The 18,392-nt window shown below is 39.0% G+C and overlaps 1 protein-coding gene across 1 annotated transcript in view; it reads right to left on the bottom strand.

The window, feature by feature from the left end:
* The window catches only part of AHRR (aryl hydrocarbon receptor repressor), an 86,527-nt gene that overhangs the window by 10,079 nt on the left and 58,056 nt on the right, over positions 1-18,392 (bottom strand). Inside the window, exons 4-6 of the mRNA XM_054816746.1 lie at positions 17,070-17,170; positions 1,379-1,468; positions 29-158 (exon numbers count right to left, since the gene is read on the bottom strand). Coding sequence (XP_054672721.1) covers positions 29-158; positions 1,379-1,468; positions 17,070-17,170 — 321 coding nt within the window. The remainder of the gene's footprint in view (positions 1-28; positions 159-1,378; positions 1,469-17,069; positions 17,171-18,392) is intronic.

Below are 18,392 nucleotides of genomic sequence, written 5' to 3'. Positions count from 1 at the left end.
TGTTTCCAATCAACATATACAATCCCACCTGTTTCTGTCTGTAGTTGCTGTCCAGACAACATCTGGGGAGGATTCATGGCCCAGTGCAGTTGTCTACAGAAATCCTGGCGATCATCCACATGAATGTAATCATATATATTTTGGTGCATTACATCAGTCTGAAACAATTACAAGAAATGTTTAATTTGTAAGTGTAGTGGGGCAGACGCTTATCTTTAGGTTGATACTTTCCTTAAAATAATGACTGGTGTAAGATACCTTCAGAGCAAAGATTGATTGGGGAAAGTTATTTCAGAGGTCCCTGTTTTTCACATCTGCTTTTTGGCTTCATATCCCAAGATGATTCTTTTTATTCTTAACTCTTTTGTGCATATGCAGGTTTGCAGAGGGCATCAGCTGGGGAGAGCAGGACAGCCCCTCAGACCTTGACCAGCTGTAAAAATGGGCTGACGGGAACCTCAAGAAGTTCAACAAAGGCAAATTTCTCTCTAATTTTGGGTAGCCCAGGAAAAGAAAGATATTAGCATACTGAAGTGAGACCAGGAGAGTGCTACCAAGACACTTAAGAGGGCTGGAGCACATGACATATCAGGATAGGAGAGAAGAACAGGGTTTGTTCAGCCTTAAGAAGAGAAGACTTCAGGAAGAACTTACTGCTGCCTACATCATCTGAATGAGTGGGTGTAGAGAAGACAAAGCCTTCTTCTCAGAAGAACAAAGTGAGAGGAGAAGAAGTAACAGACATAAGTTGCAACATGAGAAACTGGCACTTGATATAAGCGAAAAAAATTTCCCATCAGGGTGGCTGAACACTGGAACAGGTCTTCCAGAGCGGTCACAGAAACTCAATACTTGACTAGATGAGTCCTGGATGAACCTGCTCTAACAGGATCTGCTTTGAGCAGGAGGTTGGACTAGATGACGTCCAGAGGTCCTTTCCAATTGCATGATTCTGTTATTCTGGGACTTTACAATATATTATATATATTACAACATATTGTAATAAATGTATATAATATTATAGACAGGCAACCAGTCTAGAATAGCAGCATCTTGTAGTGAAATTGAAAGGAAACTTTTTGCTAAATCTTATTTTTATAATAGATTGTGTTTCTGTTAACAAAAGCTTTACAAACGGAACAACATTACAAGGAATTCACCTTCACCTGTCAGATTACAAAAAAAAAAAAAATTAGTCTGAAGTGGCATAGTAAAATAACTTAAATTCAGTAATAGTGTATGTCTAATCAGCAGTAGAAGCATAAGGCGAAACAACATATAGTGCTGCATTTTAGAAAGCCAGTTAGCAGGACTGACTACAAGAAAGTCATTACAATGACAGTGAATAAGTATTCTAAATGTTTGTTAATATATTTACCTGATGAAACCCTAGATAGTCGACAATCGTCGATGACGCATAAAATATCATTCCATCTGCACTCACCACCAATGCAAAACCATTCAGTGACTAAAGAAGGGAAAAGAAAATAATTAAAAAGATAAACAGAAAGTAAAGAGTAAAATGGCTATATGATGTAATAAATTTAAGAATATTCTAGATATGAAAAAAAAAATCACTCTGCAAAAAAAGTTGGACATTGAATTTTTGCAGAAAGGCCTTTTTTTCCTAACATGAAAAAATGAATAACAATCTGGAACATGCTTTTTTCCTTTTTAAAAAAAGGTAGGATAGCTAATTACAGTGTAACTACCATATTACATTACTAGTTTATTATCCACTTTAAATTTTATTTTGTCATTAATTCATATAATTAAATGTTTAATAGCAAGTGTCAACTATTTTTTTTTGCTTTTAATTTAAAACGTCACATTCCAAAATAATTGCTTTGAATTTATATGCATTGATACATATGGATAATACAATAACATCCAACAAGAAAATTAAATACATGTGGTGTTGTAGCTATGACTTTAAAACCCAACGTGTATTTTAAAGTATGGCTATTTTCTTAAGCTTCTATAAAAATACATACATAGCATAATAGCATAAATGCAATTACTATAAAAAGTAGACAATAAATACTTCACTGATATAGACCAATGTTTAGTCTAGAAAAATGCTAAATTAATTCTCATAGACTCAGTGATGCAAGGAAAGCAACCAGAGAAATCCAAAAATAAAAGTAAGGATTAAATGAAATACATGACGCAAACATTAAGATCCATCATGCTGCAAACTGACTAACTTTGCCTCTTTTCCCTTGATAAAGATTCAGTAAGATATCTTCACTCCAGCAGACTTGCGTTCCAAGGTAGTTTAGACGATCCTTTCATGTGATGGCTTTGAGGTCTTTTGAGATTACAGTTCAAATAGCTGCTGATGAAATATTGCTATATTATTATTATCCTTGCTTCATCTTTCTCTTATTTACTGTTGTAGCGATGTGCCTACTAATCCTGAGTTAATCCTGAAGCACAATGAGGGCAGATTTTCAATTGCTCAGTAACCATATTTTTCTGAGCTTGGTTCTCTTTTTGGTTCCTAAATAAGGACCAGATTTCCAAGACTGCTCGAAGCCTGTTCCCACTGTGACAATGGTGGGCAGAGTTTCAACAGTTCAGTGCACAATAGGCTGACCTCCTCAGTCGATTTGGCCCCAATCATAAATGTGGAGCACCTTTGGAAATGTGGCCCAGTGGGACCATACATGGTTCTGGGCCTCCAAGAACCTGTGAAACGGTGACTGGAGAAATCTAGTGGAGAGACCGCAATGGCTCAACTACGTTTGGAAAAAGCTGTAGCAGCAACTGATTCAATGAAGTCAATGCTAACCATGAGTCATCACTAAGAATAGTAAAGGGCAAAGCGTGTTCAGCTCCAGGTCAGCTCCATAGATACAGATCCTTTCCAGAAACAGCATTGTCACTGCCTAGTTGGGTTTGTGTTGAACACTAGTTATCCCTGCCGACTGTTCAAGCACAAGGAGTTGCTGGACTGGTGCTATTTTCTGTTCTAAATAATGCCCAAATTCGTCCCAGCACCTCATTAACCAGGAGATGGTGTGTCAAGATTTCTACATCTTCACATCTGTGCTTTTCATGGCACTGAGAGGAGCCTCCGTAGATAGTATCTGTCATAGCCATTTCCAATGTCAAGTGGAGAGAAGAAAGCATTTTTGGCATCTTGTCACTTTGGGCTCATCTTCACAGCGATGAAACCATCGGTGATGTGATGTTAGGAATTTTATAACATTTTGAACATCTGGCAGGCCTTTTCATTTGAACAGACTAAAAATTTCCACAAAGATAACCATTAGACATTTAAGGGAGCTCCTTCATGCGGATGTCTGTGGCTGTTACCATGCACGTTCCAAAAGGCCTCCAGTCCTGCTCGTGCAGTCGGGGCAGGTAGAAATTAAGCACATTAAAGAAATGTTCTTAAGCTATGCAAATTAATGCACCAAGCCCTATCTAGGAAGGCTTAGAAAATGACCACGAGATCTGAATATGATCAAAGAATCTCACACAGTATCATGCTGAATGTCCTCAAAATGTGCCTTCCGTTGTCCTGCAGGCGAGGGGGAGTTTTTCAGCCCCGGTAGGAAATAGATGGGGGAGCACCTGCCTTTGCCAAGAATTGTTTTTATGAATCAAGAAATAAATACTCCTATTCAAAAATGAATCTTCTTCATCCAATATATGGGTACATACTCTTAAGGCCGATACACATACCCTAGGAGATCAGTCTCTACCTTTAAGATGTAAAACTTGTTACCCCCACAGTGGAAGGCAGGCAGTTTTTTCTTTACACAAACCCAGAGCTGGGCTGGACCAGGTGCAGCAGTTTGTAAAAATGGGAAGGGGAAATGGGACCATGTGTATTTCTAAGGGCTCAGATCAGTGGACTGGCAACTACATCTGTGAGGTTGGAGGAGATATCAAGGAAAGGTGGAAGAGAGCAAGAGGAAAGAAATAGTGGAGAAAAAGTTCAAGGAACCACGTGTTTAAGTTAAGCCAGAAAGGAGTACGGATTTGAGGAAGGTGCATAAATGAAGAGAATTACATACTTCCCCTGCATTGTCTTTCCTTTGTTCTCAAAATGCTGATGTCCTTTTCTGAGTTAAGATCTCTTAACTAAGCATCACCCCAAACGCATGACATCAGATGCTCTGCCCTGCAGGCAGGAAAAGCAAAACCCACTTTGGTGCAACAACAACTTTTATGGAGCCACATGAAGCTATTGAGGATTAACACAAATTCCATGTGTCTAAACCTCATTTTAGCTGGGAAACCTGCTGCTTCAACTACACTAAGAAGAGACGAGTAAAACTTCACAACCAGTGGGTAGTAGTGACTGCAAATTAGTAGGAAAAGACCTCTTCTGACCTCTCAGATAAATCTCTCAGGTATCATATACAACTCCATACTCAAGCCCTTTACAGTAACATTGCATAAAGATTTTCCATTATTCTGGCCAGAATCCTAGTGATTTGTTAGACTGAGTGGAAGAGAGAGACAGCTTTGGTCCATGAGAACGAACAAAAACTATTCCCAGCTTTTCTGTTCTAAGTTACTGGGTCTCACATTAAACAGGACAACAAAGTATATGGCTCCACTTAAGATTTTAAACATTCTCAGTTACTGAAGCAAAATTCCCAGTGATAGCTTTCTCTTGTTGCCAGTGAATGGGAGGCTGCACGGATGTGCTGTGTCGGAACCGCAGCAGCCATCTGCCTGGGTTATCGATAACCAGGGGGGAGGAAAAGGGAAAGAGGGCTCGGACCAGCCTCATACCCATGCAGTCTGCGCTCACTAATATAAGCACGTGTCTGCCCAAAGCACAGAGGGAACAGCACAGAGAAGTAAAAGCAGCTCTCCTCGTTTCACTTCATTCCTTTCAGTAGAAATGATGGAAAGCCTAAAATAGGGCTCTTGGTTTTAGAGGAGGAAATAACCGAACTCCACGGCTCAATGTCGGTGTTATTTGCTTTGTGTACAACTGGTGTGTTTTAAGTGACAAAGTCCACTTGCATCCTATCACAATTTTTAGCAATTTGCATATACTTATACAAGCACACAGGGACACACAGACATAGAAACACACACACAGACAGAGATTAGCGTGGACATTAAAACTTTTGCAACAAAAACCAACTAACTTTGAATCTGCAAAAAATACATGGTTGTAAACTGCCATTTGGTAAACCATATGGATTCAATGACAAACGGAATTTTCAATCCAGGATAATAGCTGAAACATGTGAAACAGACTTAAGTATGTATTGTGAACATTTGTTTGTTTGTATTTGGCTTTTTAAAAACACTTACATGAGTTTTCTACATTGTACTTCAAAAATGAAATTGTGGGGTTTTTTTCCCAAATGGAAAAAAAAAAAAAAAGAAAAAAAAGAAGAGCTTGGCACCAGACAGGGGCCTGTGTTCTTTTGAAAAAACATGTACATCCAATTATGTACTCACGAAAAGCTGCACCTGCTACTGAAACAAAAAACAATTAATCTGTCAGTTCAAAGAAAGTACGACATTATTCTGGTGCCCGCAGTAGCTGTGAGATGAAAGTTATCAGTTCCTTCCATTAAGAAGTTTTCGAAACATTATTAGTCAAGTGGTTCTCTTTGGGAATGAAGGCAAATATTTTGAGGAAGATAGGACTTCCTTTGGTAAGATCCTTTATATATCCTGATATTTTTTTCTGGTCCCATAGCAGAAAATCAGCCAGCAAATACTTCAAAGATATTTTGGTCAAGGTCATGGCATAGTAAAAATAAGGAGAGGAAAAAAAAAAGGAAAAAAAAAAAAAGAGAGAGAACAAGTTCCAAGCCACATTTCTCTTATTACTCTTCCTTGAAATAAAGGAAAATTCACTAGCATTAGGTCTCCAGAGACCATGTTACTATGGTTACTAAAGTACAACAGTCAAGGCCTGCAGCCATGCCTTGCTTTGAACAGATTTTCGAGTCACGCAACTTGGGTACTAAATTTCCAGGGTCAGTTGGCTCGCGGTTTATCTGGAACAGCTTCATTTAATAGTGGATCGCTGGGTTTTTGCATCCTATGTGGGATGGGGCCATTTTCTGGTGATCTAAATAAGTAGCTATTTTAAAACTCTGGAAATGATATACTCGTTCTTGTCTTATGAATATTAGGAGGAAAATGCAGACAGTTAATGTGTCTTCTGTCTTTAACTGTATTGTTTAGTGAATCAGTATTTCTTTCCACTGGTGTTTTTAGGACTCATAATTGCCCTTCTCAAAAATCCCTCTGGAATCCCTGAGGTTCTCTTTATACCACCACCCACCCCACCCCCCCCCAAAAAAAAAAAGAAAAAAAGAAAAAAAGAAACTTACAGAACCCTGAAATAAAACCCTGCATAAAAGACTATTCAGAAATACCATATCTGGTGACATCAGAATATGGCCTTTGCTCAACAAGTACAGTATCTCTTAGCCCTCCGGACTCATGTATTTCTCTGGTATCTACAAAGCAACTTCAAAAGGAATATTTCTGTGAGTAAGCACTATTTCGTGCAAAGGGGGAGTGGCAGAATTGTTTTTCGCATTCAGTTTTGATCAAAGGCTTGCGTGTACTGCTTAGTTTTCAGGCAAAAGAAACAAAACAGAAGATGAGTTTCCATCATTTGAGCCAGGGGAGGAAGTAAATCCTGCACGCTGAAGCCTGCAGCCATGGGTTTATATGAGGGAGCCTTTCGGAGGGAAAGCATTCGATCTAATTGATTGGTTTTCATTAACAGCAGAAGTGTTTCTTTTCAAATACAAAGAAATATGTACATACGATCATTATGCCCCTTTCACTCTTCCTGTCTTCCCAGATAAAATGAAGTTCACGTTCCTGCCTGTCTCCTTGAGCCTGGATATCACTTCAGGCTCCTTCAAGACAGTATGGAAATTCAGCATCTAGTGCTGCGCTACCCAGAGCGGGGCCTGGCAAAATTTTCAAAGATCGTTCACATTGCCAGAAGAATTTGAGCCCTGGCCCTCCCATTTACTGTCGGAGGGAAGAGCTGCACCACCTGAAAGGCACAGAGGATTGTGAACCATTCAGCTGGTGAAATTTCTCGTTATTTCATGTTTCAGTATCCCATCACTTCCACCAAGGAGTTAGGGCAACTTTGGAGATACTCGTTTGCATATGTGTCTTCAGTCTAATGAGGGAGCTGGAATGCTGTGGCTCGTCGAGAGGCAGCAGACAAAACTGGCCTCCTGGAAGTCAGTTAGGAAAATGTAAGTCATTGGGCTCTGGTAATTGTGAGCTATAAACTTTCAAGAAAACATAGTAGTTCCCTGGAGGGTGAGATTGTAATGTGTGCACACATGTAAACGCATTTTAAACCATGGTGATGTTTTTTATATGCTTGATATGTAATAAGTATTGGACACAACCAAGAACAACTTTGCCTTTAAACTTGTTTTGATTGCATGGTGCAAAATTGTTAAGTGTAGTTTTTCTTCCTTTATGCTTTCCTTCCAAGCTAAGCTTTTGTAACAACGCTTGCTTAGTCTGTGTCACGTCCTTGGGGTAGGGCCTCTCTTCTTTACTCTATGCATGAACCGCTGGCCTCCGATGAGCCTGGCGCCTCAAAACCAACCACTCTGCCCAAGATGGTACTGAGAAAGAAGAGCTGAAGCATCGTTTGATTTTGCATGTGCAGAAAGTTGATGTGGTGCACTCTAGAAAGAGATACATCCCAACTGAATCCCATTGTTTTCACAAGTACTAAACACTGGAGATGAGAATACAGACCGTGCTTCCAGAGTGGAGCAGTACTAGCGACTAACAATAACTTAAAGACAGGTTAGGGAAGGTTTTGTTGCTGCAAAAGGGAATTCATGGGTGACACTGAACACCTCAGTACAAATTTGTTATATGGCATGTTTGTTTAGAATAAATTATAAACACCAACAATGCTTGCTATTGATGCCAAGGTTTGGTGGATTTTTTCATATCTAATTGTAAAAAATCCGTGATTCTTTTCTTTGCATTACCAGTTAGGATCTCATACAGGAAGTGAGTATATGAATACTACCTGAGATTAATGGACATTATACAAGTACTGGAGACTATGGTAATCTAAAGAAGAAGAATATTCAAAGCATTCATCCAAGCATTCATGATAAAATTGTCAGAAAAAAAACCATTTTATTTACTAATACATAGATATATGTATCATAATTACTGGATATGCTAGTGAGTACTGGGATGAGTAACATGTCATTTACCTTAGCAATTATCATGAAAGGACACTAAAGTATGACATAATCCAGTATATCTTTTCCTTTAGCTTCCTCATTAATCATGATGTTGAATTTAAAATTGCGCTCTACCAGTAATGGAACCCTACTGTCAATGCTCTTACACAAATACAATGCCCTGGACTACACTTGGAAATAGAAACAATCTTTATATTGATTTATGCAGTTTCTCATTTCACTTCCTGAAAAGCAGATGTTGTATTCACAGATGGAAGCAAAGCTGGGGCAATATAGTATCTTCAGTGCAAGTTCAGCCCTTCATTCTTTTGGAGTTCTGCAGCTGCTCTGGGCTTTTCAGTCTTCTCTCCAACAATTTCAATATAGAAAATGCAAGCCTGATTAATTCCATTTGAGAAGACTCAAAATGAAGCATTAATTGCTCACTACTCTGCACTTGTAATAACAAATTTAGTTAGGTAGCCTTTGCAATAACAAATGTAGTAAGATTACCCATTATCTTCCACAGAAATAATTTACCGAAAAGAGTCTCGAGTAATATTTATCCAACATGTTGGACAATTAGACATATGTAAGTACCAAATGTCTGGATTTTTTTTTCAGTGTTATTTACATGTAAGTGCATCAAGTCCTGAAGAGAAGAAGCCGTCATAATATTCCATCCGCAGCTGACTTATTTGTACTTGCAAACTGTTAATGAGCATGAATGGCAGACATTGCTTGCTGAAAGCAATCAAAACCTAGAAGACACAATGTTTCAGCCTATATACTGTAAACAGAATGTGATGTCCTAATTTCACAGCACTATTTTTCTGTGTATCTAGCACTATATATCACATTTTCTAACACAGAACTATTTCAGGGGGTGGGAAGAAGAGCAAAACAATCTGTATTTCACATTCTCTTCAACAATATATGCTAAAGCAGCTATTTTAAACACCATTTCAGCTCAGTGGAGTTTTTAGGGAGTGTGGCATTCCTGAATTTGACTCTGGGAACTATCTTACTGTGCTAGTTATCATCTTATGCACGTTTTGTATCCCAAAAGTATCCTGTATAAAGCACACCCTGTCCCACACTGGCAGCAGGTGTGAATTCTGCTATTAATGTGTTATGCTGACTGAGAGCATCATGCTTTTTAATAGCAGTTTTCTATTCAAACCCATCAAATATCATAGCCAAGTTTTATTATCCGAGGTCGGCAAAAAGTAAAATTGAAATGTACTCAATATTTCTAGTAAAATATGTAAGCTTTTCTTTTGAAACCTTCATAACCACAAAACAAAATCACTGCGAATTTGCAAAAATTCTTAAGACAACACACAATCTTGCCTGGACCTGCTTTCTTGCTCATCACTTCACCTTCCTGAGAAGACAGCAAGGCTGCAGCTCATTAGCTTTTCTGAGTTGAGAATGAGGAATATAGTGGAAGCAAGCGTCAGCTGTAAATACAGATTAGGCTACTAATTTATAATTTCACTGCAACCAGTTGAAGACCAGTAAAACAATCTAAGATTGCAACTATCTGTGATAATAGACAGGCAACTTTTAAATTTCTATTTCTATTTCTTCTGTTGGGTTTTTTTTTTTTACAATACATGACTTTTCGCCATCTTCAAAAACAGGGCACTTCCCCAAAAGCCAATGCAGAAACTTGTACAAAAGGAAGAGTGTATTGTGATTGCCTTCGTTACTTGAATGTGAGAAGCCCAGTTCCAGGAGCAGACTAAATCCCAGTGCAGCTACACGACGCAGCGCTCACACACAGATATTGAACCTATTGATTGGTGAGAACAGTTGCCAAGGGTTAGCTCTAAAGTCAGTGAGTGAAAAAAAAAAAACCCAACTAACTGAGCTGAAATGGGAGAATATGTTTTGTTGGGGAGGAAGTCACGTGGCTGCTGGACCGTCTCCAGAGGCACCGAAATAGCCTGAGCAGAAACAGAGGAAGTGGCTGTGAAAAGTGAGCTCGGGTGGAGTTGGCTGTGATGAACAGCCTGGAGATGGTAACAGCTTAGATCCACATCTGGTCTGTGCCCAAAGCTCATTGATTCTTTACCTTAACGTTGCTGACGGACAACTTCTCCATTCACCGCTACACCTAAAATTTCTCAGCTAGGCCTCCTCATGTGACAGCAGGTTTGCCTCTGCCCCGACAAATGGAAGCCAGCTTTTCTGATGCCAGTGCAAACCAGAGAGGATGCTATCTCTCGTCGCTGCACACCTGCGCTGGCTGCCAGCTCCCCCTTCTCTATCGCATTAAACATAAGCTGCTCATCCTGATTTTCCAATCTGCTCACAGCTTGCTCCCCCCTCAATTATAATCTGTCATTTCATGTTGGAGAAGCTAAGTAGTACCTCCCATCAGTCCAACATGTTACCCTCACCCATATGCAAGATTTGAAAACAAGCACTTAATGGTGTTTCCCATTTTGCTAAAGCCTCCGCAGGGGTACCTGATTTTTTCTCCTTCACATCCCTCCTTAAAACTCTTGCAAAAGTCCTGGCAAAGGTCAAGTTGCTTATACACTGTGAGTACTGGCAACCGTGGTTACCATTTTGTTCGTTATTTCCACACACTGTGTTGCTCATCAAAATGCATCTTTCATCACTTGTCTCATATTTAGGCTGCAAATCTGAAGGGAGGGGATCGCATCTTTTTGTTTTGCTCTGCCCCTCTGTCAAGCTGGAGGGTGCCACCACCTGTATTTCAGAAACCTCAGCGCTGTGGCAGCATCGTGATCGTTACAGTCCTAACAGTAGCACTAAGGACTGGAGGAGAGAGGAAATGGTATTTAGAGGTCACAGGCTTTTCTGTCCAGATTTCTTTGAGAAGGAAAAAAAAAAAAAGAAGAAGAAAGGAATAAGAGAGAACATTAGTTATTTGTTTAAAGGGCAACAGAAAGGATATTTTTTGCACAAAGTTGTGGTCATGCCAAATTTCAAGTCTGGATTTTAGAAATATGCCTATTTGCAAAGAAAAAAAAAAAGGGACCAGGCCCTCTGAAATGTTCCTTTGTGTTTTGCCTGCGCCTGGCAAGAAGAAAGTGAATGTACGCATGTGATAAAATGGCAAGTTACTCCTGATCCCATTTATGGCGCTTTTTTTCATGGATAAATTCTCTGTAAGTCATCACAAGTGACTAATGTCAGCTTAAATCATGTCATCTGAATTACTAGGAGAAGGTTCATGTTTGAAAACAAAAGAAAGCAAAAGGGTTATTTGGGTAACTTTTAAAAGCTGTATTAACTGAAAAAGCAAATGCACTGAGACGATCAACTTCTTATGAGAACTTCCTATTTTGATGGCCCCACTTTAAACCAGTAGATTAAAAGGTGAAGCGCTGTACCATCATCTAACAGGATTTGCTTTAGAAGGACTGTACTAAGAGAGTCAGCACCATTGGAAGGAATTGAAGACAAGAATAAATCAAAAAGTGTCTCTCTACCAGCTTGAGATTTCTGAAGTCCGTGCCTCGGTCATAGCCCCGTATAACAACCACACACTTTTGTCTGACTCCCAATTTTCCTTTTCAAGTTTAAATTAAAAAATAACAGGAAGAGTAAAATCTCTTGCTCTCAGACTAAAATTCAGACTGGAGCACTTTTGTCAAGAGCACAGTTTTATCAAGTACTGATTACATAAATCAGTTTGGAAGGAGGAAGTGGAATTACACTAACAAGTTTAAAAAAATTACAGGAAACCAAGTGGGAAAAGGGTTTCCTATGTTATTTCCTTATGCAGAGTGAAGAACAGCACCAATAGGATGTTTTCTAATGTATCATTTTCCAACTCCCTTGGAATGAAACTTGAACTTTAGTTCAAGCTGTTAGCAGAGGCCACCTGGAAATACCTTTCCTTGCCAAAATGTGCACATACACCTCTCTGTTCAAAGTAACTCCCAGAAACCTTATTATCTACAGCCACTTTTAAAGTAACACCATAATGTTAAATAATATACTTCAAGCTTGCATTGAGTCAAATCCTGAATCCTTTGCTTAGATAAAAAGTCTAACTGGCTTTCATTGGTTTTGATTAAGGAGATTTTAGCTCTATCTGGTATTAAAGCTAATGAAAAAAGGTCTCATTGACTTCAGTGGGAACTCCTGAGCACGAACAAAAAATTCCTATTCACGATAGTGCCCAAACCTATGATGCAGAAGTAAAAAAATAATATATAAGGGCCTCCTCTGTGTGATGAAGTGCCTATACCTGATTATGCTATCGCTTTGCACCAACAGTCAATTGCAAATACAAATGCTGCTGGTTTGGTAGGTAGATACCTGAATTGTCTCACTAGTCATCTTAGTTACAACTCAAGTCAGCAAAATTAATCTGCCAAATGCTAGAATAAAAGCATGCCTACAAAACATGGAAGCTCACTTTGAAAAATCCAGCTTTAGATAATTAAGTAGTTAATATAGTGGAGCTGACATTATGGATACCAGTGAAGAATTATAAGGGCCACACCACCAAAACTAGCTTTCACTGTTTTTCTCCATTAGGCCATATATCTGTGATTTTAAGATTATTTTTAAGATGTCAGGTATCTGACAGTCTTTGCCTAAAAATTTAAATAAGTAATAATTGTAGTACTGTTTAAGAAGGGTGGAGGACGAGACCTTTACCATAGATTAATATACAAAACGTTGACAATTTGCTTTTTCTGTCGTTGGTAAAAACTAAGAGGTTTGTCCTGTCTTCGGCCAGAATAAATGAAGTCTCTTTTGGAGATTCCAAAGCACCGAGCAGCCTGCTGCTAAGCACATACACTGAGTGCACGGGTCTCCTGGGCATCATCTCCTGACATGCTAAAATGAATAAAGATTGGTGTCGTTACCACCAGATGCTCCGGAAGGGTGGGGTGGGCTGCAGAACCAGGGAGGTGCAGATGTTCCCACTGAAAGAGCAGGTGATTTCAGCATCTGAGCAATGTTGTGGAGGTTTTCATAAGGGAGCCTGTTATCCCTCTGAATTATGTACAGAAAAATAGGCTACAGGGTTTTTCTCTTCAGCGCACAGACATGTTCAGTCTGCAGCCACCCTTCTGGGTTGTAATTCAAATTACGCCTGAAAGGTCCTTGCATTTTTTGCTCCCATGCATGGGTTTGGTAGTGAAATAGCAACCAAACCCAATACCTTGTTATTCAGCCATATGTCATGATTTGTTTTCAGCAGGAGAAAGGTAACTTGGGCATGCACAGCTATCTCTGCTCAGGAAGAGTAAATGTACAGTGTCACTGAATAAGAAATATCAGGATAGTATTATGACTGGCATCTTCAGTGCAGTCATAAAGAAAAACATGAGACAAAACCACAGAAATGTGATTTTTGTGCCCTGCAGCCTTAAAAGTCGAGGACTCACGTGGGAATCTATCTGTGAACTGGGCAAAAGAGTGGCTTGGAACATCCTGAAAATAACATGGACCTTCCCTGAAAGAGTGTGAGCTGCCAGTGAGCACAGAAATGACAAAACAAGCCAGGTCTGGTCTTTATCCGTATTCATCAGCAAGATGGGGCATGACAGAACCAGGCAGTCTTACTCCATTAGCATCTATTTGGGAGCTGCCTGGGTCACTCGGATTTCATTTTAATTTTTGTGACATTTTGCACATAAACCACTATTTTCACACCTGAAAAGAATTATGTCTAGTACATCTGGAGACAGAGATACCATAAATCCTATGCGGCAGCCTACAACAGTGGGACAGAAGACCAACTGACAAAACAAAGAAGGAAAGCAAGCTCATCAAGACATCTCCTTCAGCAGCAAGAGTTGAGACAGAAATTTGATGAGTGATTCTTCCATAACGAGCAGAAAAACTGCAGGATCAGCTGTGAGGTGGTCAATAAAGTCCAAGTGACAATTTTAGCAGGGTGCTGCTTAGTATATGGGTGATGATTACTTAAGCAGCAGTGTCGGTGATGATGATGGGGCCACTGCCTGACTGCATGTCATCGAGAAAACAAGCTCAGAAAGGGCCTTCCTCTTGACAATGGACATTTAATTCTTCAGATAGGACAGTATAACATGTGGATATTACACATGCATTTGGGATGAGAAATTACCTGCACAGCAGTGTAGACTCTGAGTCTGGACTTGAGACTAAGTACAGCATAGCTAGGGGGAAGAGTAGGAGGTGGCTAACAGCCATGAGACGATTATTGCAATCAAGGCTATTGCCTAGATACCCACCAGTGATTCATTCTTATTTTTCCAAGTCACCATTTTATTGTGTTTCTCTCCACCCCATCACCCCATAAATTCTATCTGGATGTATTGACTGCCAATACAATTTATTTTCCCACTTTTCTGGTTATGGGTTTGGCCCAGTGTTCTTTAAGTATTCAGTAACAAGCTTCAGAAACTGCATGTGGCCTTTTTCTGCCAGAAGGCATGTGGCACAAGGGTTGCAATACCACCTGTCTTGGAAAATATTTTTTTAAAGTGCAGAGTTAAAAATCATTACTGCAGTCAAGCAGTTGGAGTCTGAAGTCTCCAAGGAGAGCAAAGATTGCAAGAATGGGGTATACTCCAAAAAAGCATTAATAAAATTGGACTTTGGTTCTTAGAGCTTTGTCTGTCTTTCCTCCGAAGGGAAACACAGATAGCAAGAAAAGACTCTCTTATCCAAAAGAAGTGATCTTAAAACACTGGAAGAAATTATTTATTTAGATACCTGCTGTGCTCCACTAAAAAAAATCTTTGATAAACTGGTATCGTTGTTTATTTTATTATTGCTGATGAAAGCTATTTGATTATAGCTGTAAAAAATCCCTGTAAAATCTTAAATAAAAACCACATGTTGCGGCAGAGGCCTTTAGAAATAAAAAAACATTTTTAAACATACTTTGAAGACAGCCTAATTCCATTGTTTTCTTTCAAGCTGAAAGGGGAAGTACTGCATTGTTCCAAGACTGGAGAGTCACAGATACATCATTTACCAGTAATTAGGATTCTTGTTATTCCATATTTTTACCTATACATAGAACACAGTGATCATACCCACTAGGAAGAAAAATGCGATTATCCCTGGGTTTCCATTAACATTGCAGACAGAGACAGTATTATTCACACATATTTTGGTGATTCCGATTATTCTGGTTTCTATTATATAAAGCATCTAGGAGAGGCTGCACAGTGCAAGGTGGTGTCACGAGAAGGAAAGCAGCTTTTCACAGCAGAAAAAAAACTTTTGAGAGCCAATAAAGTGGCCAGATTCACAAGTTAATATAAAAAGCACAGCAACCACCAGCAAGACTGTTTGCTTCTCCTTGGAAGGAATCACAGATGTGATTATTTAGTTAAAACTCCACAGTCCCTAATAACCAATATGGGGAATTTGGTTGAACAAAAGCCCCACTTTTCTTCACATGCCATGGCCACTGAATGAGCATCTGAGCCGAACTCACTTCCCAGGGAGCATTCCCGGCAAGCCCTAAGGAAAATTCACCCTCTTATTCCAGGTCAGACAAGCCCATAAATGAAGTCTGGCAAATACATTCATATTAACATGCACTTAATCATCCAGTTAATGATCCAAATTAAGTATAATCCAGGATAAAATATCTCCCATATATTCAAAAGGAATGTGACTCCTACATACCCTGTAGTAAGCAGACCATTAGCATGTTCAGTAATATTAGTCTCTTGTAACCTACCTGAAATTACGTATCAGTGTTCTCCCCATGTGCTCGTAGCAGTAGAACTGCTGTTTGAAGATCGTTAATGATTATACTTGTAGGCATGCAATATACGCCCAACAAAACACAGACTAAAGATAGGAGAGCCTCGTTAAAAACGACAATTATATACTCACCACATTTATCATTTATTGCACACCCTGCACTCCCTATCCATTGAGAATGGAAATGATTGCAAATAATATCTGACGGCCAAACATCTCATTTTGGCACTAGCACTAACTAATCAGATACCTCTATGTTACTTGCTTTGAATTACAAAATTAAACTCTTCTAAAGTATTAAGAGGAAGGAAAGCAGGGTGCCAGTTTCTAATCCATAGACTTGAATGACTTATGATATCGGATCCCATGATAAAATGTCCTTTTCTTTAACAGTATACAGCATTTATTTGCTGGAGGCTACTATTTAATTTACATTCGCATGTATCTCAGAGCTGTCTTTAAAACACAATTTTTATACCATGAATATTATCCTATCCAAAACAACTATACATATGTAGTCTTAATCACACAGGAATTTCCAAGGACCTCAGTGTATAAAAGGCATTATTACATCATGTGTTTGAAATGCAGATGTATCTGGGATGGACCGCTGTGCTCTAGCTGGTTCAGTAGTTCACAGCAGCACTAATTCTTCATCCAGATTAATGGATGCAATGCTCAGTAACAGTATGGCCCCTTTATGCTGCTCTGCCAATATAAAGTCATCCTAAAGGGGATAAAAATACTTAGAAGGAATAACTTCTGCACACACAGCTTCCGTCAGAGCACAGAGTTGAGGAAGTAGGATAAATTAAAATATCCCAGAATAATCTCAACTCAGATCAGAAACCAGGCACGCTCCTGTTGGCACCATCAAAATACGGGCCAAGTAAAATAAACCTCTGCTATCACTCCAAGAGAAAAAAAACTGTGAACTGGCCCACTGGAAGTCACTGGTAATTTCGAGGCTGTAAGGGTGCAGGGTACAATTGCCCAAAGGGAGACAGACCAGGACTATCGCGACTGCCAGTACTGCTCTTGCACACAAGTGTGATTCTTGAATGACTCACACCAAACCCAACCATTTGTTCAAAGTTGCCGCAAAGCATTAACCCAAATATATCACCAATCTGAGTAAGTTAGAGCCAGAGAAGACAGTGTTTTTTCACTCACTTCTAGTAGAAGTCCACCTTCTTGTACAGCAGTCTTGTTAGATACATTGTCTTCTTTTATCATTTGGCCAACTTGCTTCTTAAAGTGCTTTTCTTGAATGGCTGTTGGAAAGAGTTATTATCAATTTACAAATCATAATGATTAGGACCGCTACACTAAAATTCCTATTTAGGCACTTAACATGCATTGATTTAATTGGGAGTTACTGTCTTTGTGGTCTGGATCTCAGTTACTGACAACTTTCTTTTGCTGTGAGGGAGATAGATACATATTTGGCAGTCCAGATGTTTTTTATATGAAATATCTATCACATTTTTTATTGAACATATTTTTTCCATTAGTCTACATAAAGCAACAACTGAAACCCACAGGAAAGAAACAAAAGAAAGTTAGCAAGTTGTTTTGTTTATAAAAATATGTATTATGACAATATAAAGAAATGCCTACATAGCTCAGAAGACAAGGGACTGAAATGAGTTTCTCATTTTCAGTGCTGACCTTCTTGGCATCAGATCATTTTCAGTCTCTCTTTATCCTCTTCACTTCTACAAGTCTGAGCCTGACTGGAAGATTCAAGGGAATATTCTTAAACTGCTTCATTTTTAAACAGAGCTTTAAAGTTTGTTTTTAGCAGGTCATTTACTATGTGAAATTCATGAAAATCTGTCACTATAGATTAAAATTTCATATATTTATCCTAATAAGAATGAAAACATTCATGGGAGTAAAAATTGGTAAGTGCTCTCCTGCACATGAGTTATCATCCCTTGATCTGAAATATCTTTGAATATTCAGATTAAAGTCTTCCTATCGATATATCCCACAGAAAATCCCTGAAATACAATCCCATTTCTGGTGATAATGAAAGAATTTCTGAGAAGGCTGACATCACTTGATACATTGGGCTTCTGCATCACCTAGGGAGTATGACAGGAACCTGTCTGTATCATTTGGTCAGTAAAAATTAAGGACTCAGCTTCACTCTTACTGCCCCATCCCAGAGATGGGTCATACAAATATCCTGGCAGCAAACAGAGATTCAGTTTTCTGTTTGTTCTCCTTCCAACGGAGAGAATGAGAGAGGAGAGTGCACACCAGTGAGATTAGCTTGGACATTTGACACACATTGTCCCTTCCAGCTAAAGGAGAACTGGAGCAGCCATAGCCAGAGATGGTTAATAGGCAAAAAAAAAGTAAAAAAAAAAAGTTGAGCTGGACAGGAATAGTTTATACCAAATCAGAATAAGAAGAGGAGACAGCCAGCAAGCCTCTAATGCTTCTGAGCTTGTTGCTAAAAGTCATGACAATGGGATTTAAATTTTT

The sequence above is a fragment of the Grus americana genome, chromosome 2 (genome assembly GCF_028858705.1).
Source record: "Grus americana isolate bGruAme1 chromosome 2, bGruAme1.mat, whole genome shotgun sequence".
Classification (NCBI taxonomy): domain Eukaryota; kingdom Metazoa; phylum Chordata; class Aves; order Gruiformes; family Gruidae; genus Grus; species Grus americana.
The sequence above is the reverse complement of the archived record's forward strand: the minus strand, read 5'-3'. Positions and strand labels throughout refer to the sequence as shown.